This window comes from Chiloscyllium punctatum, chromosome 7 (genome assembly GCF_047496795.1).
Source record: "Chiloscyllium punctatum isolate Juve2018m chromosome 7, sChiPun1.3, whole genome shotgun sequence".
Taxonomy (NCBI): Eukaryota; Metazoa; Chordata; class Chondrichthyes; order Orectolobiformes; family Hemiscylliidae; genus Chiloscyllium; species Chiloscyllium punctatum.
Window position 1 is genome coordinate 123275215 of NC_092745.1, and position 17759 is coordinate 123292973.

Genomic DNA, 17759 nt, shown 5'->3' on the forward strand with positions numbered 1-17759 from the left:
CAGAATATCAAAACAGTAAAGAATGATGATAAGGTTAATAAGCAAGGAAAGATTAGATTATGAGAGAGAGCAAGCTAGAAATATCAAAACAGATAGTAAATGTTTCTGTACACATTTTAAAAATATAGTTATTCAGGTGAATGTTGTCCTGACAAAAAAGTGAGCCTGAGGAATTAATAATTGAAAATCAGGAGATTGCAGATGAATTGAGCAGGTATTTTGGATTGGATTTTGCTGTGGAGGATCCAAGAAACATCCTAGAAAGAGCGTTAAACCAGGAAATGGAAGGAAGCAAGGATCTCAAGAAAACTACACAGGGAATTAGTCCTGAGTAAATTGTTGGAGCTGTGGGCTAAAAAATCCCCAGGTTCTGATGAACAGGTGCAGAAAGTAATCAAGAAGGTTAACGGAATGTTGGCGTTTATATCAAGAGCTTTGGGGTATAAGAATGAAGAGGTTATGCTGCCTCTATATAAAACCTTGGTTAGACCCCACTTGGAGAACTGTGAGTAGATCTAGGCACCATACCTTATGGAGGTTTTATCCACCTTGGAGAGAGTACAATGTAAGTTTGCAAGAATAATATCTGGACTCAGAGATTAAGTTATGAGGAGAATGTGATACGATGGCTCAGTGGTTAGCATTGCTGCCTCACAATGCCAGGGGACCTGGGTTCACTTCTACCCTCAGGTGGCTGTCTGTGTGGAGTTTGCACATTCTCCCTGTGTCTGCTTGGGTTTCCTCCTGATGATCCAGTTTCCTCCCACAATCACAAACGTGTGCAGTTTAGGTGAATTGACCATGCTAAATTACCCATAGCGTTCAGTGACGTGTAGGTTAAGTGTATTAGTCAGGGATAAATGTAGAGTGATAGGGGAATGGGTCTGGTGGGTTACTCTTCGAAGGGTTAGTGTGGACTTGTTGGGCCAAATGGCCTGTTTCCACGCTGCAGGAGTTCTATGAAATTTTGCCCGTTTTATTTACAATTCAGAAGATTCAGGGGTCATTTGATTGAAGTCTTCATGATATTACAAGGAAAAGAGAGGGTAGATAAAGATAAATTATTTCCACTGGTCATGGATTCTAGAACTAGGAGGCATAGTTGAAAACATAGGGCCAGGCTATTCAGGAAAGATGTTCGGGGGCACTTCTACACACAAAGTGGGTAGATGTTTGGAACTCTATTCCACAAATGGCAGCTGTTAATTTTAAAATGAGGTACTTAAATTTTTGTTAAGCAAAGATATTGAGGGACATAAGCCAAAGTGGAAAGTGAGGACTGCAGATGCTAGAGATTAGAGTTGAGAGTGTCATGCTGAAAAAGTACAGTAGGTCAGGCAGCATCCGAGGAGCAGGAGAATTGACATTTCGGGCATAACTCCTTCATCAGGAATATAAGCCAAAGGCACGTTTATGGAGGCCATATTCTTATTGAATGGCAGAAAAAGCTCAATAGGCTGAAGGGCCTACTCCTGTTCCTATATTAGAATTTGTGGCTAGTCAGTTATTTGGTGCATTGGCTCTAATTTTCCGAAAATTCCCTTGATTCGGGTTAGGTTCCATCAGATAAAAAAAAATCCATCAATGAAAAGAAGCAGAAAATAGGATCTTTCAGGCCAGGTAGCTTGCTATTTGTCATAGGGAAAATGTTAGAAGCTATTATTAAAGTTAGAGCTGGGCACTTAGTAAACTTCAACATAATCTGGCAGGATCAGCATGATTTTGTTGAAAAGGAGATTGTATTTAAACAATGTATTGGATTTCGCCAATGTCTGCTGTGGATAAAGGGGAAGGTATGGTGGGTGGCTTGCTATCAGGAGTGGGCAAAATCAGTCTTTTCTGATTGTCAAGAAGTAATGAGCAGTTTGTCTCAGGGATGAGGGCTGGATCCTCAACCTTTGTCACTTTATACAAATTACCTGGACGAAGGGATCAAAGGTATGGTTGATAAATTTGCTGATGACACAAAGATAGGTAGAAAAATAAGTTATGAACTGGACATGAGGCTAGAAAGGGATGGAGAGAGGTTGATTTGAGTTTTGATTTGACTTAGTCTTGTCACATGTACCGAGGTACAGTGAAATGTTTTGTTTTGCATGCAGTACAGGCCGATCATGCCATGCAAAGATAAAGGGTAATAGAACAGAGCGAGGAATGCAATGTTATGGCTGCAGAGAAGATGCACAAAGAGCGAGATCAGCATCAAGTTTAAAATTTCGAAAGTCCATTCAAGAAGTCTTGTGAGTAAATAGAGATTTGGCAAATGGAGTTTGATGTGGGAAACTGTCCCCATTCCCCCAGTTCCTCAGAATCCAGCCCGTCGCTTCATTGCCTGCTCTGTTTGTGCAGAGCACAATACCCCAGGGTGTTCAGGCTATACTGCAGTAATTCACTAACCAATAACTGATGTTGCCTACTCCCTGTACATAATCCCTGACCATGGTTGGCCCGAGCAAACCGTGGCCAAGCCCCAAGAGTGTACCCATGCGTGACAGTACTGGGACAGCTCCTGACCTACAAACCCCAGTTCCAGCTGGACTGGACAAAGGACTAGCCTCCAACCAGATTCCAACATGGTCACTTGGTTGCCATGTATTTACCGCAGCAGTTGGCACGTGCTGCGGTGTTAGATTGAGATCTTAGTGTTCCCCTCCACTCCCCCTAACCCTGAAGAGATCCCCACGGACTAAACAGTCTGTCTATGTTTCAGCACAAAATAGCTGAAGTGCCAATGAGCCAACAGGCCTGGCATGAGAAGGCAGGGCAAGTTGATGACGCCCTGTGAGCGCCCAGGTAGGCAGTAAGTGAGCAAGCACTAAGACAGTAAGCAAGCAGCCCTGAGATGCAGCCTGGTCCAAAGTGTGAGTTGAGTGTGTGACCCTGTGTGTCCTTGCAGTAGCCTTGCAGTTGTAATGCAAATCTGGGCTTCCCAAGGTCATTGGAGAGGTGCAAAGAGGATGTCTGTCAGCAAAGAGTGAGTACAGCTGGTATCACTAGATTGTGCCCTGAGTTGCCATGTAACACATAGGCTGGTCACAGCCAGCGATGAGCTGACACCGCCAGGATCCCCCCCGCGCCCCACCCCAGACTTCTCTGTCGAGAATTCTGTGCGAATAGTCAACTCGTGGCAAACATTAGGGTGGGAGGCTGCATATTGATGAGATTAGATATGCAGTAAATAAGGTCATAGACATGCAATAACCCCCCCCCCCCCCCCACCCCCCGAATAGACAAACCAGCGCTTCCCAGTAGGTATCTCGCCTTGGAACTTATCTAAAAGATGCAGCAAGTCGCTCCCGAAATTAACATATGCCTCACCGGTTTCTCACATGATTCTGTCACATGCCACGCCTGAGCCTACATCGTTCAGATCCCTGTGAGATTCTGCTCATGTTCACGACACTGGAGTGTGGGCTAATCTTCAGCTGATAACCACATGTGTGCGCGCGACCAACAGAGTAATTTTGGCTAGAAATCCAGAAAAAGGCCCAAGTTCACTTTCTGTCCTGGGCTACTGAGACCAATTGCCACACCTCAATTGCAGTCTAGCTATGATTAGCAGAATGAGCCTGTTGACTACGTGGTCAGCTATGCACTGTCTTCACTTGCTGAGACATCTGGGAAACTCATTCGAGTGTGGATGTACTGAGTTATCCAAATTTCTGTCATGGAAGCTCTGTCTTGGCTAGGAATAGAAAAGCTCAGAAGGAAATATTCTAGAACAAGACAGCAACATACGTCTGTCCTGTCATATTTAGTTGACCTAACTTTGCTACTTTTAAACCATGGTGTAAGCAGAAACTTTTTTTAAAAAATTCAATCATCATGCGGGTGTGACAGGCCAGCCTTTTTTGCCCCTGCCAAATTATTCTTTGGATTGGGTGGCTTGCTAGGGCCATTTCAGAGGGCAGTTAAGAGTCAACCACCTTTCAGTGGGTTGGTAGTCACATGTAGCTGTATACCTTATCTAAAGGGCATTACTGAACCAGATGGGTGTTTTTAACAATTGGCAATGGATATAGTCATCCAGATTTTTATTGAATTCTAATTTAATCAGCTATCCTGGTGAGGTTTGAGTTTGCACCCCGAGTATTCAGCTGGTGTTTTGAGTTAATTGCTCCATTTAGGGTCCACTGACTGAACATTCTGTTCATTAGGACTTGTCTCCCGGTTGACATGGATATATTTAGCTTTGATGGGCAGACTGTAGAAGTCCTGTTCAGGAAGGGACAGACTCAAGATTGTCCAAAGTCATTTAAACCTATCTGGTGATTATTTGAATGGAGCTGAAAAATGTGTTGCTGGAAAAGCGCAGCAGGTCAGGCAGCATCCCAGGAGCAGGAGAATCGACGTTTCAGGCATAAGACCTTCTTCAGGAATGAGGAGGGTGTGCCAAGCAGGCTAAGATAAAAGGTAGGGAGGACGGACTTGGGGGAGGGGCGTAGGGAATGCGATAGGTGGAAGGAGGTTAAGGTGGGAGTGATAGGCCGGAGAGGGGGTGGGGGCGGAGAGGTCGGGAAGAAGATTGCAGGCCAAGAAGGCGGTGCTGAGTACGAGGGTTTGGGCTGAGATAAGGTGGGGGGAGGGGAAATGAGGAAACTGGAGAAATCTGCATTCATCCCTTGTCCTTGTAGAGGGAAGAAGATAGCTTCATTATTTGAATGGAAGCAGGAAGTGCCAGAGAAACTCAGCAGGTCTAGCAGCATCTGCGCATGGAAAGAAAAACAATTAACATTTCAAGACCGATCTAACTCATCTCCTTTGGAATATGGCCATGTTGGATCAGCTCCAGATAGGAGGTACAGTTAGTACATTTGTAAATGACACCAAAATTGGTTGTGTAGTGAACAATGAAGAAGGTCATCTCAGTTTACAATGGGACCTTGATCAGATGGGCCAAGGAGTGGCAGGTGGGGTTTAATTTAGATAAATGTGAGGTGTTGTACTTTGGTAAGGCAAATCAGGGCAGGGCAGGGCTTCTGGATGTGTTTTCTGTGTTGGGTTATGTAAAAAACAGGATGGTATTCATCACACCAACTTTCCACCAAAGTTCAGCTGATCACCATAATACAGGGCTAAAATCATGAATAATGAAAGACCAACTGGGCTGGTTGAAAGCTCAGTTTACCTCAATGCTATGCTGCCCACACCATAAAGTGTTGCTTTGTCAACAGTGGGCAACCTATGTTTTTTAAATGGCACAAAGGAAAGGTTCTATGGGAGCATGCCCTTCGCATTGAGAGGATTACACCCTAGAAGATGGTACTCCCTTCCTTCCTGTATGTAATTTAAAATCTATCCCTGTCATTACCCCTTCCCCCCACTCCCTCACCTTGAGGTGCCCAAAACCATCCCACACCTGAATTACTTCAGGATTTCATCAGGCCACCTGGCTGCAGTCCCAGCAGTGGCCACTGTGGGGCTCTGGCACTGTTGGGACTGCTGGAAGGCTGTACAGTATCTGTCCCAATGAGGGGGCAGAAGAACAACTCTGCTTTAGTTGAACCCACTCACAGGGCTTCATGGCTGCAGGGTAGACCTGTTGTTGGTCTGCGTCAGCTCACTGCTGACCTTTCTTCTGGAGAGCTGTGCTGTTTCCAAGTCCCATCCCCAGTAACTTACTGGCAGTATCTTATTTTTCAATTGGTCATAGAGCGATATCAATCAGCTTGATACTTGAGGTTAGGGCACTTAAGAGAAATCTGTTCTCACATGATCTTATGTCAATGTGATGGCTAGAACAATATAAACTGGACTGTACGATACGCATTTAGACATAGTTTGTACTTTAGCATTATCCCAGCTGATTGTACTATTGGGAGAAGGTGAGGACTGCAGATGCTGGAGATCAGAGCTGAAAATATGTTGCTGGAAAAGCGCAGCAGGTCAGGCAGCATCCAAGGAGCAGGAGAATTGACGTTTCGGGCATGAGCCCTTCTTCAGGAATGACAGGCTCATTCCTGAAGAAGGGTTCGTGCCCGAAACGTCGATTCTCCTGCTGATTGTACTATTGGTCAAGTCAGATCCTATAATTAAATCTGGCTTGATAGATTGTATATTTGCTTATTTTGGTTTAGTCAGTTACTGAAAGAAGTCACACAAAGCTGCAGAGTTTAATAGCAGACTAAAGTTTATTATCCAAAAACTGACATTAAAAAAGCTTTCTAAATATAGATGACAGTTAGAAACATCTTAAAACGCACAGCATAACACAGTTTTGATACTTGAAACTATACATGAGAGTGATTGAAATCCAGAGAAATTGCCATCACCAGAGACCAGGGTTTACACCCTTGGATGACTGTCTGGGTGGAGTTTGCACATTCTCCCCATGTCTGCGTGGGTTTCCTCCGGGTGCTCCAGTTATCTCCCACACTCCAAAGCCATGCAGGTTAGGTGGATTGGTATTGCTGAATTGAATGTAATGTAAAGGCTAGGTGAATTAGCCATGGCAAATGTGGGGTTATGGAGATAGGGTTGGGGGACTAGGTCTGGGTAGGATAGTCTTTGGTGGGTGCGGGGAGGGTGGATGGGTGAGGTTGGGGGGGGAGGGTTGATGCAGATACGATGGGCCGAATAACCACTTTTTGCACTGTCAGGATTCTATGAATTTCATTGGGCAGGGTGGTGACTGGGTATTCCTTGGGTACTGCAGCTGAAGATTTATCTCCACATTGTTGATCTTTGATACACAAATTTATAGAACTGCATTTTTATCCCAAACAGGTTAAACACATTAATTTTTATGATGTTGTCCTGGACTTCATCCTGATGGATTCCTTCGAAGATCTGGACAATCCGCCTACTTCGATACTGAATGTGGTCAATAATCGATGGCTCAACAATTCCTTCAAGGAGACTGTAAGCAGGGAGTTATATTGCAATAAGTTCTCGATATATATATATACCATCGTTCCTTCACTGTTGCTGGGTCAAAAACCTGGAACTCCCTCCCCAAAAACATGATGTACTTGCATGAATGGACTGCAAAGAGACAGCTCACCACCACCCTCTCTGGGGCAGTTATAGAATAGAGTCCCTACAGTGGGGGAGCAGGCAATTTGGCCCATCAAGTCCACACTGGCCCTCCAAAGACCACCCAACCCCCTAACCTGCACACTTGAGCATGGCCAATCCACCTAACCTGTACATCTTTGGACTGTCGGAGGAGACCAGAAGCAACTCATGCTGACACGGGGAGAATGTGCAAACTCCATACAGACAGTCACCAGAGGCTGGAATTGAACCCAGTTTCCTAGCACTGTGCTAACCACTGAGCCACCCCATTTATGGATGGACAATGAATATTGGCTTGGCTAGTAACACCCCTACTCTGTGAAACAATTCTGTGAATATACTTCGAAGGAGTTTTCAGTATTACATTATGCACTACTTCAGTGATATAAAATATACTGGGATATGGAGTGTTTGATGTCGGTCAAGTCTACTCTCCCATTAGCGAGACAACCGATGGTGGTTTAACCTGAGGGTCGCTGTACCTCAGCTGAGGGAAAGGTCTGGGAAAGAGAATCCTTTGTGTCAACCTCAGCTGGTGTAAATATTGCACCCACATTATTGGCATGATATTGCGTTGCAAACCAGCTGTCCAGCCAACTGAGCTAACTAACCCCTTTAATTTTGGGGTAGCAATTTGCCTTCACAAGTTTACATGAAGCTTAATCGTTTTCTAATGTATTACACAACTTAACTTGTTTAAAATTCATCCACCAGCATGTTCTATTTACACAGCGGCTTTACAATAATAAAATACCCCAAGACACGACATAGAAGCATTACCAAACAGGATCCAACATCAAATCATATACAGAGACATGAGGAGAGGTGAAGGTAGCTTGGTCAAAGCTTGGTTTTAAGCAGTTTCATTAAGGAGCAGACAGCAGAGAGCTGAACATGTTTATGGAGAGAATTCACAAGAGTTTAGGGCCTAGTGAAAACATGTAAAACAGTCCCTCATCACAATAGCAAGTTTGTGGAACTATGCACTTTTGGCTCTCTGTATTTACTTCCATAGCAACAGTGCTCTGTGTGAGTGACACAGACTTTCAGTGTGTGTTCAGCATCTTCTACATTCCTCTCAAGTTTCCAGGTAGGGCTTTCCATTTGATTCCGTGGTAACTTCTCAGCTTTCACCAGCCCCAGAAGTTGCAAATCAGCTGCCTGTTCCTGAAACGTTTCAGTCTATTGAAGGAAATGGATATTGGGCCGTTTCTATAGCTGCCTGGGATTGCAAATTGAACATGCACCTCTGACCTTCCACGGGTTAGTTATTCAGTGCTAGAAGAAGGCTTTGCGGGCACACGTATTTTACCTCCAGTGTCATAAACAGGGGTCTTAAGATTTTTGTAATACTTTTGCAAAGGTTTGTTACTCATCCCTAATTGCCCTCAAACTGAGTGGCTTGCTCAGCCATCTCAGGGGGCAGTTAAGAATCAGCTACTTTGCAGTGAGTGCAGAGCTGGATGTAAGCCAGGCCAGGTAAGGATGACAGATTTCCATTCATGAACAAAATGGGATTTCACAGCAGGGATAGTCAGCATGGATTTGTTAGAGGGAGATCCTATCTGACTAATTCACACAGCAGTCACCCTTACTGAAGTAGCTTTCGATTTCAGATCTATTAACAGAATTTATATGTCAACATCTTTTCAAATGTAGAATGCTAACCATCTTATATTAAGAGTAAGTGGATAACCAGGGAAAGAGTGAGACCTATTAAAGACCAAGACCTGTGTGCAGAGCCAGTTGATGTAGGTGAGGTGTTCAATGAATATTTCTCCTCTGTATTCACAGAAGAGAAAGACATTTTAGCTGGGGATATCAATTGGGATGGTGAGGTTCTAGAACAAGTTAAGGTTAATAAGGAAGGGGTATTAGACATTTTATTGAGTGGGCTAATGTATAAGTCCCCAGGGCCTGATGAGATATTTCCCAGGCTGCTTTGGGAGGCAAGGGAGGAGATTGCTGGGGCCCTGGCGGTGATATTTAATACTTTTCCAGCTACAGGTAAAGTGCTAGATGACTGGAGGATAGCTAATGGGGTTCCTTTGTTCAAGAAGGCCAGCAGGGATAGTCCAGGTAATCCCAGAAACATTAGTCAGTGGTAGGGAAATTATTGGAACATATTCTGAAAGACAGGATTTATCAATACTTGGAAATACAAGACTGATCAGGGATAGTCAGCACGGATTTGTTAGAGGGAAATCCTATCTGACTAATTTAATTGAGCTTTTTGAAAAGGTGACTAAACATATTGATGAGGGTAGTGCAGTTGATGAGGTTTACAAGGATATCAGTAAGATCTTTGAGAAGGTCTCACATGGAAGACAGATCCAAAAGGGAAGATCCTGTGGGATCCAAGACATTGTCAAACTGAATCCAAAATTGGCTTACAAATAGGAGGCAAAGGGTGTAATTGGAAGCCTGTGACCAGTGGTGTACCATGGGTTTCAGTGCTAGTATATTGGCTGTAATGATTTGTTTGTTTGTAATGACTTTGATGTGAAGTAGAAGATACAATGGGGATGTTTGTAGATAACTTGAAAATAGTAGCTACTGCCACCAACGTAAGACAGTGAACATCTCCCCCATATAAAAAAGTAGCCATTTCTCCAGTGTAAAACAGTAACCATCTCCCCCATTGTAAGACAGTAATCCCCCGCCCCCATCCGAGTGTAAGACAGTAACCAATATATCTAAATGGGACTTCAGGAGAAACTCCTTTATGCAGAGAATAGTGAGAATGTAGAACTCCAGAAGAAATTAAGAAGAATAATGCAGCTGTATTGGAGGGGAATTTAGATAAACGCATGGGACAAAGGAAATGCTGATTATATTTGATGGTGAAAGCTGGGTGGGGTCTTTATAAAGCAGAAATGGTGACATAGAGCAGATGGGACAAATGACCAGTTTATGCTGTAAACATTATGTCTGAGGTGTATTTCAAGACTCTCATTATTCATGGTGGGTTAATGCCTTATAAGGACATACTGCATTCCTGTAACCTAACCATCCAAAGTATGCTAGTTTTAAAAAAATTCAGTTTCTTCAACCAGCTCACATACCTCAACTGCATGGTTTTGGTTAAAGTAATCTGAAGTATTCTGAGATATATTGCTAAGAACTTGGCAACGGAGTTGCTTTCTTTGGCCTCTGCTCTGGCTTTGTGTCTGAAAAGAATAAGTGTTAGAAAGAAAGAAAAAAAAATGTCAGCTTCTGAAATAAGACTGCTGAATAATAACAGAGAAACACATCTCACCGAGCAAACATGTCTGGAGGGTTTAGGTCATCATTTGTTTATGTCTCCAGTGTCGAAAAAAATAGATTCGTTCTGGTGAAGGAACCGGGGGGCAGGTCCCAGTTAAACTGTGAAGTAGTCCTGGTCATCAGGAGAGAACTGGCCTGGCAAATAAGACAAAATAAATTTAAGTGAAACGAGAAGAAAAATAACACAGGGATCAAATTACTCTGTGTGTGTGAGAGGGGAAACATTCTGTCGGGGAAATTTGTTGCAAAAACATTATTTTTGGAAATGGCAATTGTTTGAGAAGCCTAGAATTGTTATTTCTTTGGAAGGTGGACAGCATTAGCCAGATTACAGGTATTACACTTCAACCCCAGGGCATCAATGTGGGCTTCACCAGTTTCCTCATTTCCCCTCCCCCCCCCCCCCAACTTACCCCAGTTCCAAACTTCCAGCTCAGCACCATCCTCATGACCTGTCCTACCTGCCAATCTCCCTTCCCACCTATCCACTCCACCCTCCTCTCTGACCTATCACCTCCATCCCCACCCCATTCACCCATTGTACTCTTTGCTACCTTCTCCCCACCACCTCCGGCTCCCCCTCCCCCCCCCCCCCCCCCCCCCCCCCCATTTATCTCTCCACCCTGGAGGTTCCCTGCCTCCATTCCTTTTGCCCGGAACGTCGATTTTCCTGCTCCTCGGATGCTGCCTGACCTGCTGTGCTTTTCCAGCACCACTCAAATCTAGATTACAGGTATTGCCAATTCCAGTTACCCTGGGAAGGTGGGGGTAATCGCCTTTAGCAGCATTGTATATACAATTGAATATAAAGTCTCAGTTATAGGGACCATTCCAACTCATTGTTTTAAAAAAAACACATTCCAGTTCACTCATAGATTTTCGGGAAGGAAATCTGTTGTCCTTTCCTGGTCTGGTCTGGATGTGACTCCAGACTGACAGCAACATGCATTGACTCTTAAAAAACGAAAGAACTGTAAATGTAAATCAGAAACAAAAAAACAGCAGTTACTGGAAAAGCTGTGCACGTCTGGGGAGAGAAATCAAAGTCAATTTTTTGGGTCGAGTGCCCTTCCTCAGAACTCGGATTTCTCTCCACAGCTGCTGTCAGATCTGCTGAGCTTTTCCAGCAATTTCTGTATTGACTCTTAACTGCCCTCTGAAACAGCCTAGAAAGCCATTCAAGAGCAAATTGGAATGGGCAACAAATACTAGAAAGTAGGAGCAGGAATAGGCCATTCGGCCCTTCAAGCCTTCTCCACTATTCAATATGATGATGCTTGGACATCCTCAGTATCCCATTCCAACTTTTTCCCCATTGCCTTTGATTACTTTTGCCCTAAGAACAATATTTAACTTGACATATATACATTTTGAAGGGAGGCAATGGTATTATGACAACTTTATCACTAGATTATTAATTCAGGTACAAGAGTGTGGTGCTGGAAAAGCACAACAGATCAGGCAGCATCCGATGAGCAGGAGAATCGACAGGACCCTGCTAATGTTCTGGGTTCGAATCCCACCATGGCAGGTGGTGGAATTTGAATTCGATAAAAGTCTGGAATTAAGAATCTAAAGATGACCATCCAGTGACAGTTGTCGGGAAAAGCCCCATCTGATTCACTAATGTCCTTTAGGGAAGGAAACTGCCGTCCCTACCTGATCTGGCCCATATGTGACTCCAGACCCACAATGAGGTTAATACTTAACTGCCCTCTGGGCCATTACTTTGGAAAATAAATGCTGATCTCGCCAATGGTGCCCTCACCCCATGAATGATTTTTAAAAATTTAAAAACACTTTTGTGAAAACAAATCATGTTTTGGCCTCAACTGTTTTCTGTGACAGAGAATTCCACAGGCTCACAACTCTCTGGGTGAAGACATTTCTCCACATCTCAGTCCTGAATGAGTCCTTAAGCTATATCCTTAGTCTGTGACCCTAGCTCTGGATTCCCTGATCATTGGTAACTTTGATAGAAATGCAAAAATCTGCCAGAAGTTGAAGAGATGAGCTCACCTCATTTCATACCAGCTTTTGTGCCAAAGTATGGTTTGTAAAAAAATCAGAAAAAAACCTGCATAGCTTGTCAAATGTTGCGCAGCATCCCACATAATTAGTTACACTCAGTTGTTTACTTGAGTGTAGCAGCCATGTGGTAAGTGCTTGAAAATAAAGTTGTCTGAAAGTGCTACCAACTTTACTAAGTCAGACCTTCTGTGGTAGCGATTCCTCACACACTCTGGGGAGACCGAACGCGCCCCCCCCCCCCCACCTCCCCAACCAAGTTTCCTCAGGGACTCGGGTAGGTGCTACAGAATTCATTACCTCCTGTGGTAAAAGTTGCACAGTTGTTCGCATGCGCTCTGCCCTGGGAATCAGTTAGCCATGGGTATCAGCCCACTGCAGAGACCTGAGCACGTAACCTAGGCTGACATTTTAGCAGAGTACCTGAAGGAAAGCTGCCTTGCTGAGGAGGCCATCTTTTAGGTGTGACCTAAGCTGAAGACCCCCTCTTCCACCTCATGTGCTTGTGACAATCCATGCCCTATTTTAAATGAAATAAAGGAATTTCCCCCCCTGTGAGCTTGGGCAATACTCATATCCTGATTAACATCACTGGTAACATCATCTCTGGTCACTATTTGTGGAATTTTTAAAACTTCACTCATGGGACATTGGCATCAGCCATATTGCCCATTGCCCATTGCCCTTGGGAAAGCGATGTTGAGCTGGTTTTGCACCACTGTAGGTTTACCCACAATGCCCTTAGAGAGAGAATCCCTACTTTTTTGATCTCCCAGTGCAAACAATGTCGAAATATTCCACGTGACATTTCAGCCATGATATGTTCTTTAACCTCAGGAGATTGTCTTTGTGTCTGAGTTACAAAGTCTTCAGTCATTTCCAACTGTCTATTTTCTTTCAGGCTGTGGCTTCAAGTTGTTGGTCTGTCCTGAAAAGCAAGAGACAGCAGATGAAGGTGGGTATGAGGGGAAAAGTAATCATCCAAATCTCTTGGGAATTATAAGCTGTATTGAGGTGTACAGCATGGAAACAGACCCTTCGGTCCAACTCATCCATGCCGACCAGGTATCCTCGATAAATCTAGTCCCACCCATTTACCAGTGTTTGGCCCATATCCCTCTAAACCCTTCCTATTCATATATCCATCCAGATGTCTTTTAAATGTTGAAATTGTACCAGCTTCCTCTACTTCCTCTGGCATCTCATTCCATTCATTCACCACCCTCTGTGTGAAAAACATTGCCCCTTAGGTCCCTTTAAATGTGTCCCCTCTCACCCTAAATCTATGCCCGCGAGTTGTGGACTCCCCCACCCCAGGGAAAAGACCTTGTCTGTTTACCCTATCCATGCCCCTCATGATTTTATAAACCTCTGTAAGGTCACTCCTCAGCCTCCGATACTCCAGGGAAAACAGTCCCAGCCTATTCAGCCTTTCCCTTTAGCTCAAACCTTCCAATCCTGGCATCTTGATAATCTTCTCTGAGCCCTTTCAAGTTTCATAACATCCTTCTGATAGCAAGGAGACCAGAATTGTACACGGTACTCCAAAATGGGCCCAATCAATGCAAAATCCCAGTGTATTAGTATTCTAGTTTGCTGGTTTTCTCATTTGATGAAATCGACTTCGTGGGAGCCTCCATAGTTCTCAAAGTCCACTGTGTAGATCACAGTCCTTCATCCTTGTCTTTTTGACGCAAGTGGTGAGCATGTGTATGATTCTACCTGGGCAGGAGCAGAACATGGAACACATAGTTGCAGGCTGAGTGTATACAAACTGGGTAATCAATAGGATTGTATACCAGATGACTGATCATTCATGGTGACTGCGTAATCGTTTTTGTAAATATCCAACTTCCTTTAGGGGAAGGAAATTTGCTGTCATTACTGATTTGGCATCTATGTGACTCCAGTCCCGCAGCAACACATTAGACTCTTAACAGCCCTCTGAAATGGCCAAATAAGCCACTCATCTCAAGGAGAATTTAGATTAGATTAGATTCCCTGCGGTATGGAAACAAGCCCTTCGGCCCAACAGGTCCACACCAACTCTCCGAAGAGTAACCCACCCAGACCCATTCCCCTACCCTATATTTACCCCTGACTAATGCACCTTACATGATGGGCAATTTATCATGACTGTGGGAGGGAAACCGGAGCATCCAGAAGAAACCCACATAGACATAAGGAGAATGTGCAAACTCCACGCAGACAGTTGCCTGAAGCAGGAATCGAACCTGGGTCACTGGCACTGTGAAGCAGCAGTACTAACCCCTGAGCCACCATGCCACCCCATATCGAGGATATAACCTTGGGCAATAACCTCTGGCCCAGTCAATATGCCCATATTCCATGAATGAATTTCTTTTTTTAAATCGCATTTAAGCTAAACGGGTGGCAGACAGTAGCAATGATGGATGTCTTCCCCATTATTTGAAGAGCTGACCATCGAGACCTCTGCAACTTTCATAGGGAAGACCCACTTCCACCAAGTGTTGCTCAGGCACTTGTCAGGACAGCTGAGGTCCATCCCTGGAATCAAGGACCCCCGAGGGCAGGTGACTTGTCTGGTAAGAGCTGGGTGGGTGTTGGCTGGCATTGGTACCACATCCACTGAGGTCTATGGTTGATGCTGGATACTAGGCCACACAAGTGAATGATGACAGAAGGAGGTTAGCAGGGTACAGAGAAGTTGGTGGGGGGCAGGGGGCGGGGAGAGGTGGCTGTGAAAGCAAAGGAATGGCTCTCAGTTGCGCCTGCCCCCTTCATCCTGAACCTCCTACCCCCACTCCGCCACATACCCACCACCTGCACTCTCCCTGAGTGGTAAGTCTATTGCTCAGCACTGGGTTAAAACCTGACATAGCTGGCTGAGACACTAATTGGGTATTGATTTCCCACTTAAAGAGCCTAATTTGGCAGCCAACATAATTAGGGTGAAGGCAGGATCGGAATTCATCAGGGTTGATAGAAATTATTATGGGTTCCCGCTTCCACAGCTGCTTCTCACCAGCATTTCAAGTGCGAACCATCATCCTGTATTAAACAAGCCTTCATTCTTTCGGTTGTAACTTGTTAGTCGAATGAAAATATTTACTTGCCCATAATAGTTTATCAGGCGTCCCCTTAGCTTTTTTCATTCTATTGAAGGGTTTCGCTATTCCTCCCAATTTTGCTGTGTTATGTCTCACAGTCAGAATGTCAGTGTACCTTTAAGAGGCATGTTTATTGTGTCATCGCAGTATCATAGCATGTAGTCTGAGGGGAAATGTGTCTCATATTCCAGCTTATTCTGAGATCGTTTGAAGCAGGACACTTTACTGGAAACATGTCCTTCTGCTGTAACCTAACAACTTAATGTTAGCCCAGACACTTATGCACCTGATCAGTGTAAGGTTTGGGCATAACAGCTCGTTACAGTAAATGTCTACTGGATTCTTCAACACCTCAGTAACCACACACCCAGTTTCTTATATTGTGAGTGATAACATTATAATGACCACATCAGGTAAATTAGTTATTTAAGCATGTGTTGGAGATGGGCTCCATCAAGGCATAGAAGTGGGTTGTTATCTACATGTGCTGGGCTGCACGGATAATAGCATTAGGTGAATTTCTCATTCAGAGAATCAGTGCTGATACGATGGGCCAAATAGCCTCCATCTGCTCTGTAATAACTCTGTAAAATCAAGCTAGTTGTCAATCTCTCTTTCTCCATGGCCTTGGCACCATTTCTGAAGTGAGTAAGTTTCATCATGGCCTGCTGGATGAATCAACAGCGTGTGATCCCCACCAATATTTTTATAGAGGGTGACCTCTTTGGTAGCAGTTTGCCTTAAAATGTAAGAAAATGGAAAGAAATAATTCATTTAATCAAATATAATGAAAATCAAGTTTAAGTGACTTCATCCTGAAGTCAAAACGTGTGGTCCTACCCTGTACTACAGAGAATATATGGCACACAAACAGACTATTCAGCCCAATCAAGCAGTGCCAGTGTTGTGCTGTACTTGAGCTACCACTCATCTTTCCTTGCCTAAATCTGCTATTGTAACTCTGTATTCCCTTCTCCCTCCTGGGCTTGTCTGGTTTCCTCTTAAATACATCTAAACGATTTGCTTCGACCACTTTCTGTGGTAGAAAGTTTCACATTCTCACCATTCTTCAGAAGATCTTAAGAACAACTGGATATGAAGCCCTTGGAGAGTGTGCAGATTTCCTGTGTTACTGCTATTCTATTCCAGCTGCAGAAGGTAGAACTGGAGCCAATCTTTGCATGTTTCTTATAAGTATTAATTTACAGAAATGCACAATAGAAATATGTGCTTCCTAACTCAACGACTGTAGTGGCGCAAGTGAATCGTCAATGAGTGTTAATATCCAGTTAACAAGCACAAGGCACATGGAACTTCGGTTATGTGGACAGACTGAGGAAGCTGCAAAGTTATTCTGCTTATAGCAAGAAAGTGAGCTTGGAGTACTGTGTTCAATTCTGGTCTCCCTCCGATGGGAAAGATGTTATGAAACTTGAAAGGGTTCAGAAAAGATTTACAAAGATGCTGCCAGGGTTGGAGGTTTTGAGCTACAGGAAGAGGTTGAATAGGCTGGGCCTGTATTCCCTAGAGCGTCAGGCTGTAAGATGACCTTATGGAGATTTATAAAATCATGAGGGGTTTGGATAGTATAAAAGGACAAGGTCTTTTCTCCGGGGTGTGGGACTCTAAAACTAAAGGGCATAGGTTTAAGGTGATAGAGGGAAGATTTAAGAGGGACCGAAGAGGAAACCTTTTCACAAAGAAGGTGGTGTGTGTATGGAATGAGCTGCCAGAGGAAGTGGTGCAGGCTGGTACATTTACAATATTTTAAATGTATATGAATAAGAAGGGTTTAGAGGGATATGGGGCAAATGCTGGCAAGTGGGACTAAATTTAGGATATCTGGTCAGCCTGGATAAGTTGGACCAAAGGCTTTGTGTATCTCTATGTATATCTGTATGACTCTCAGAGAAATGTACAATGTTATGGGTGATTTTGACCGAGTCAAAACCACAGATACGGGATTGGATGCAGGACTGGTATCCAGAAGTCATAGTTTTACGATAATTGGCAAAAGAACTAGGTGATGGATGAGGGAAATATTTATGATGCAGCAAGTTGTTGTGATCTGGATTACAGTGCCTGAAAGGGTAGTGAAGGCAGATTCAATGTTAACTTGCAGTGGGGTACTAGACAGAAAAGCAGAGCCACAAATAGAGTGGAGTGGAATTGAACCAAATAGAAAGCTCATTTAAAGAGCTGGCACATATATGATGGGCTGAATGGATTCATTCTTTTCTAAGATTCTTGGAAATGAAGAAAACAAGTTGGACCTTCTCAACAGCACAGCCCCTCATTTAGTATCAAATGGTAGTGTGATAAATACAGTACTTCACCCTTCAGTCTTCAATTTTC

The 17759-nt window shown here is 43.9% G+C and overlaps 1 protein-coding gene across 2 annotated transcripts in view; it reads left to right on the forward strand.

Moving 5' to 3' along the window:
* The window catches only part of miga1 (mitoguardin 1), a 125913-nt gene that overhangs the window by 100964 nt on the left and 7190 nt on the right, over positions 1-17759 (forward strand). For both annotated transcript variants that reach the window (XM_072574766.1, XM_072574767.1), the window contains exons 13-14: positions 6727-6861; positions 13214-13267. In XM_072574766.1, the coding sequence (XP_072430867.1) occupies positions 6727-6861; positions 13214-13267 (189 nt within the window). The remainder of the gene's footprint in view (positions 1-6726; positions 6862-13213; positions 13268-17759) is intronic.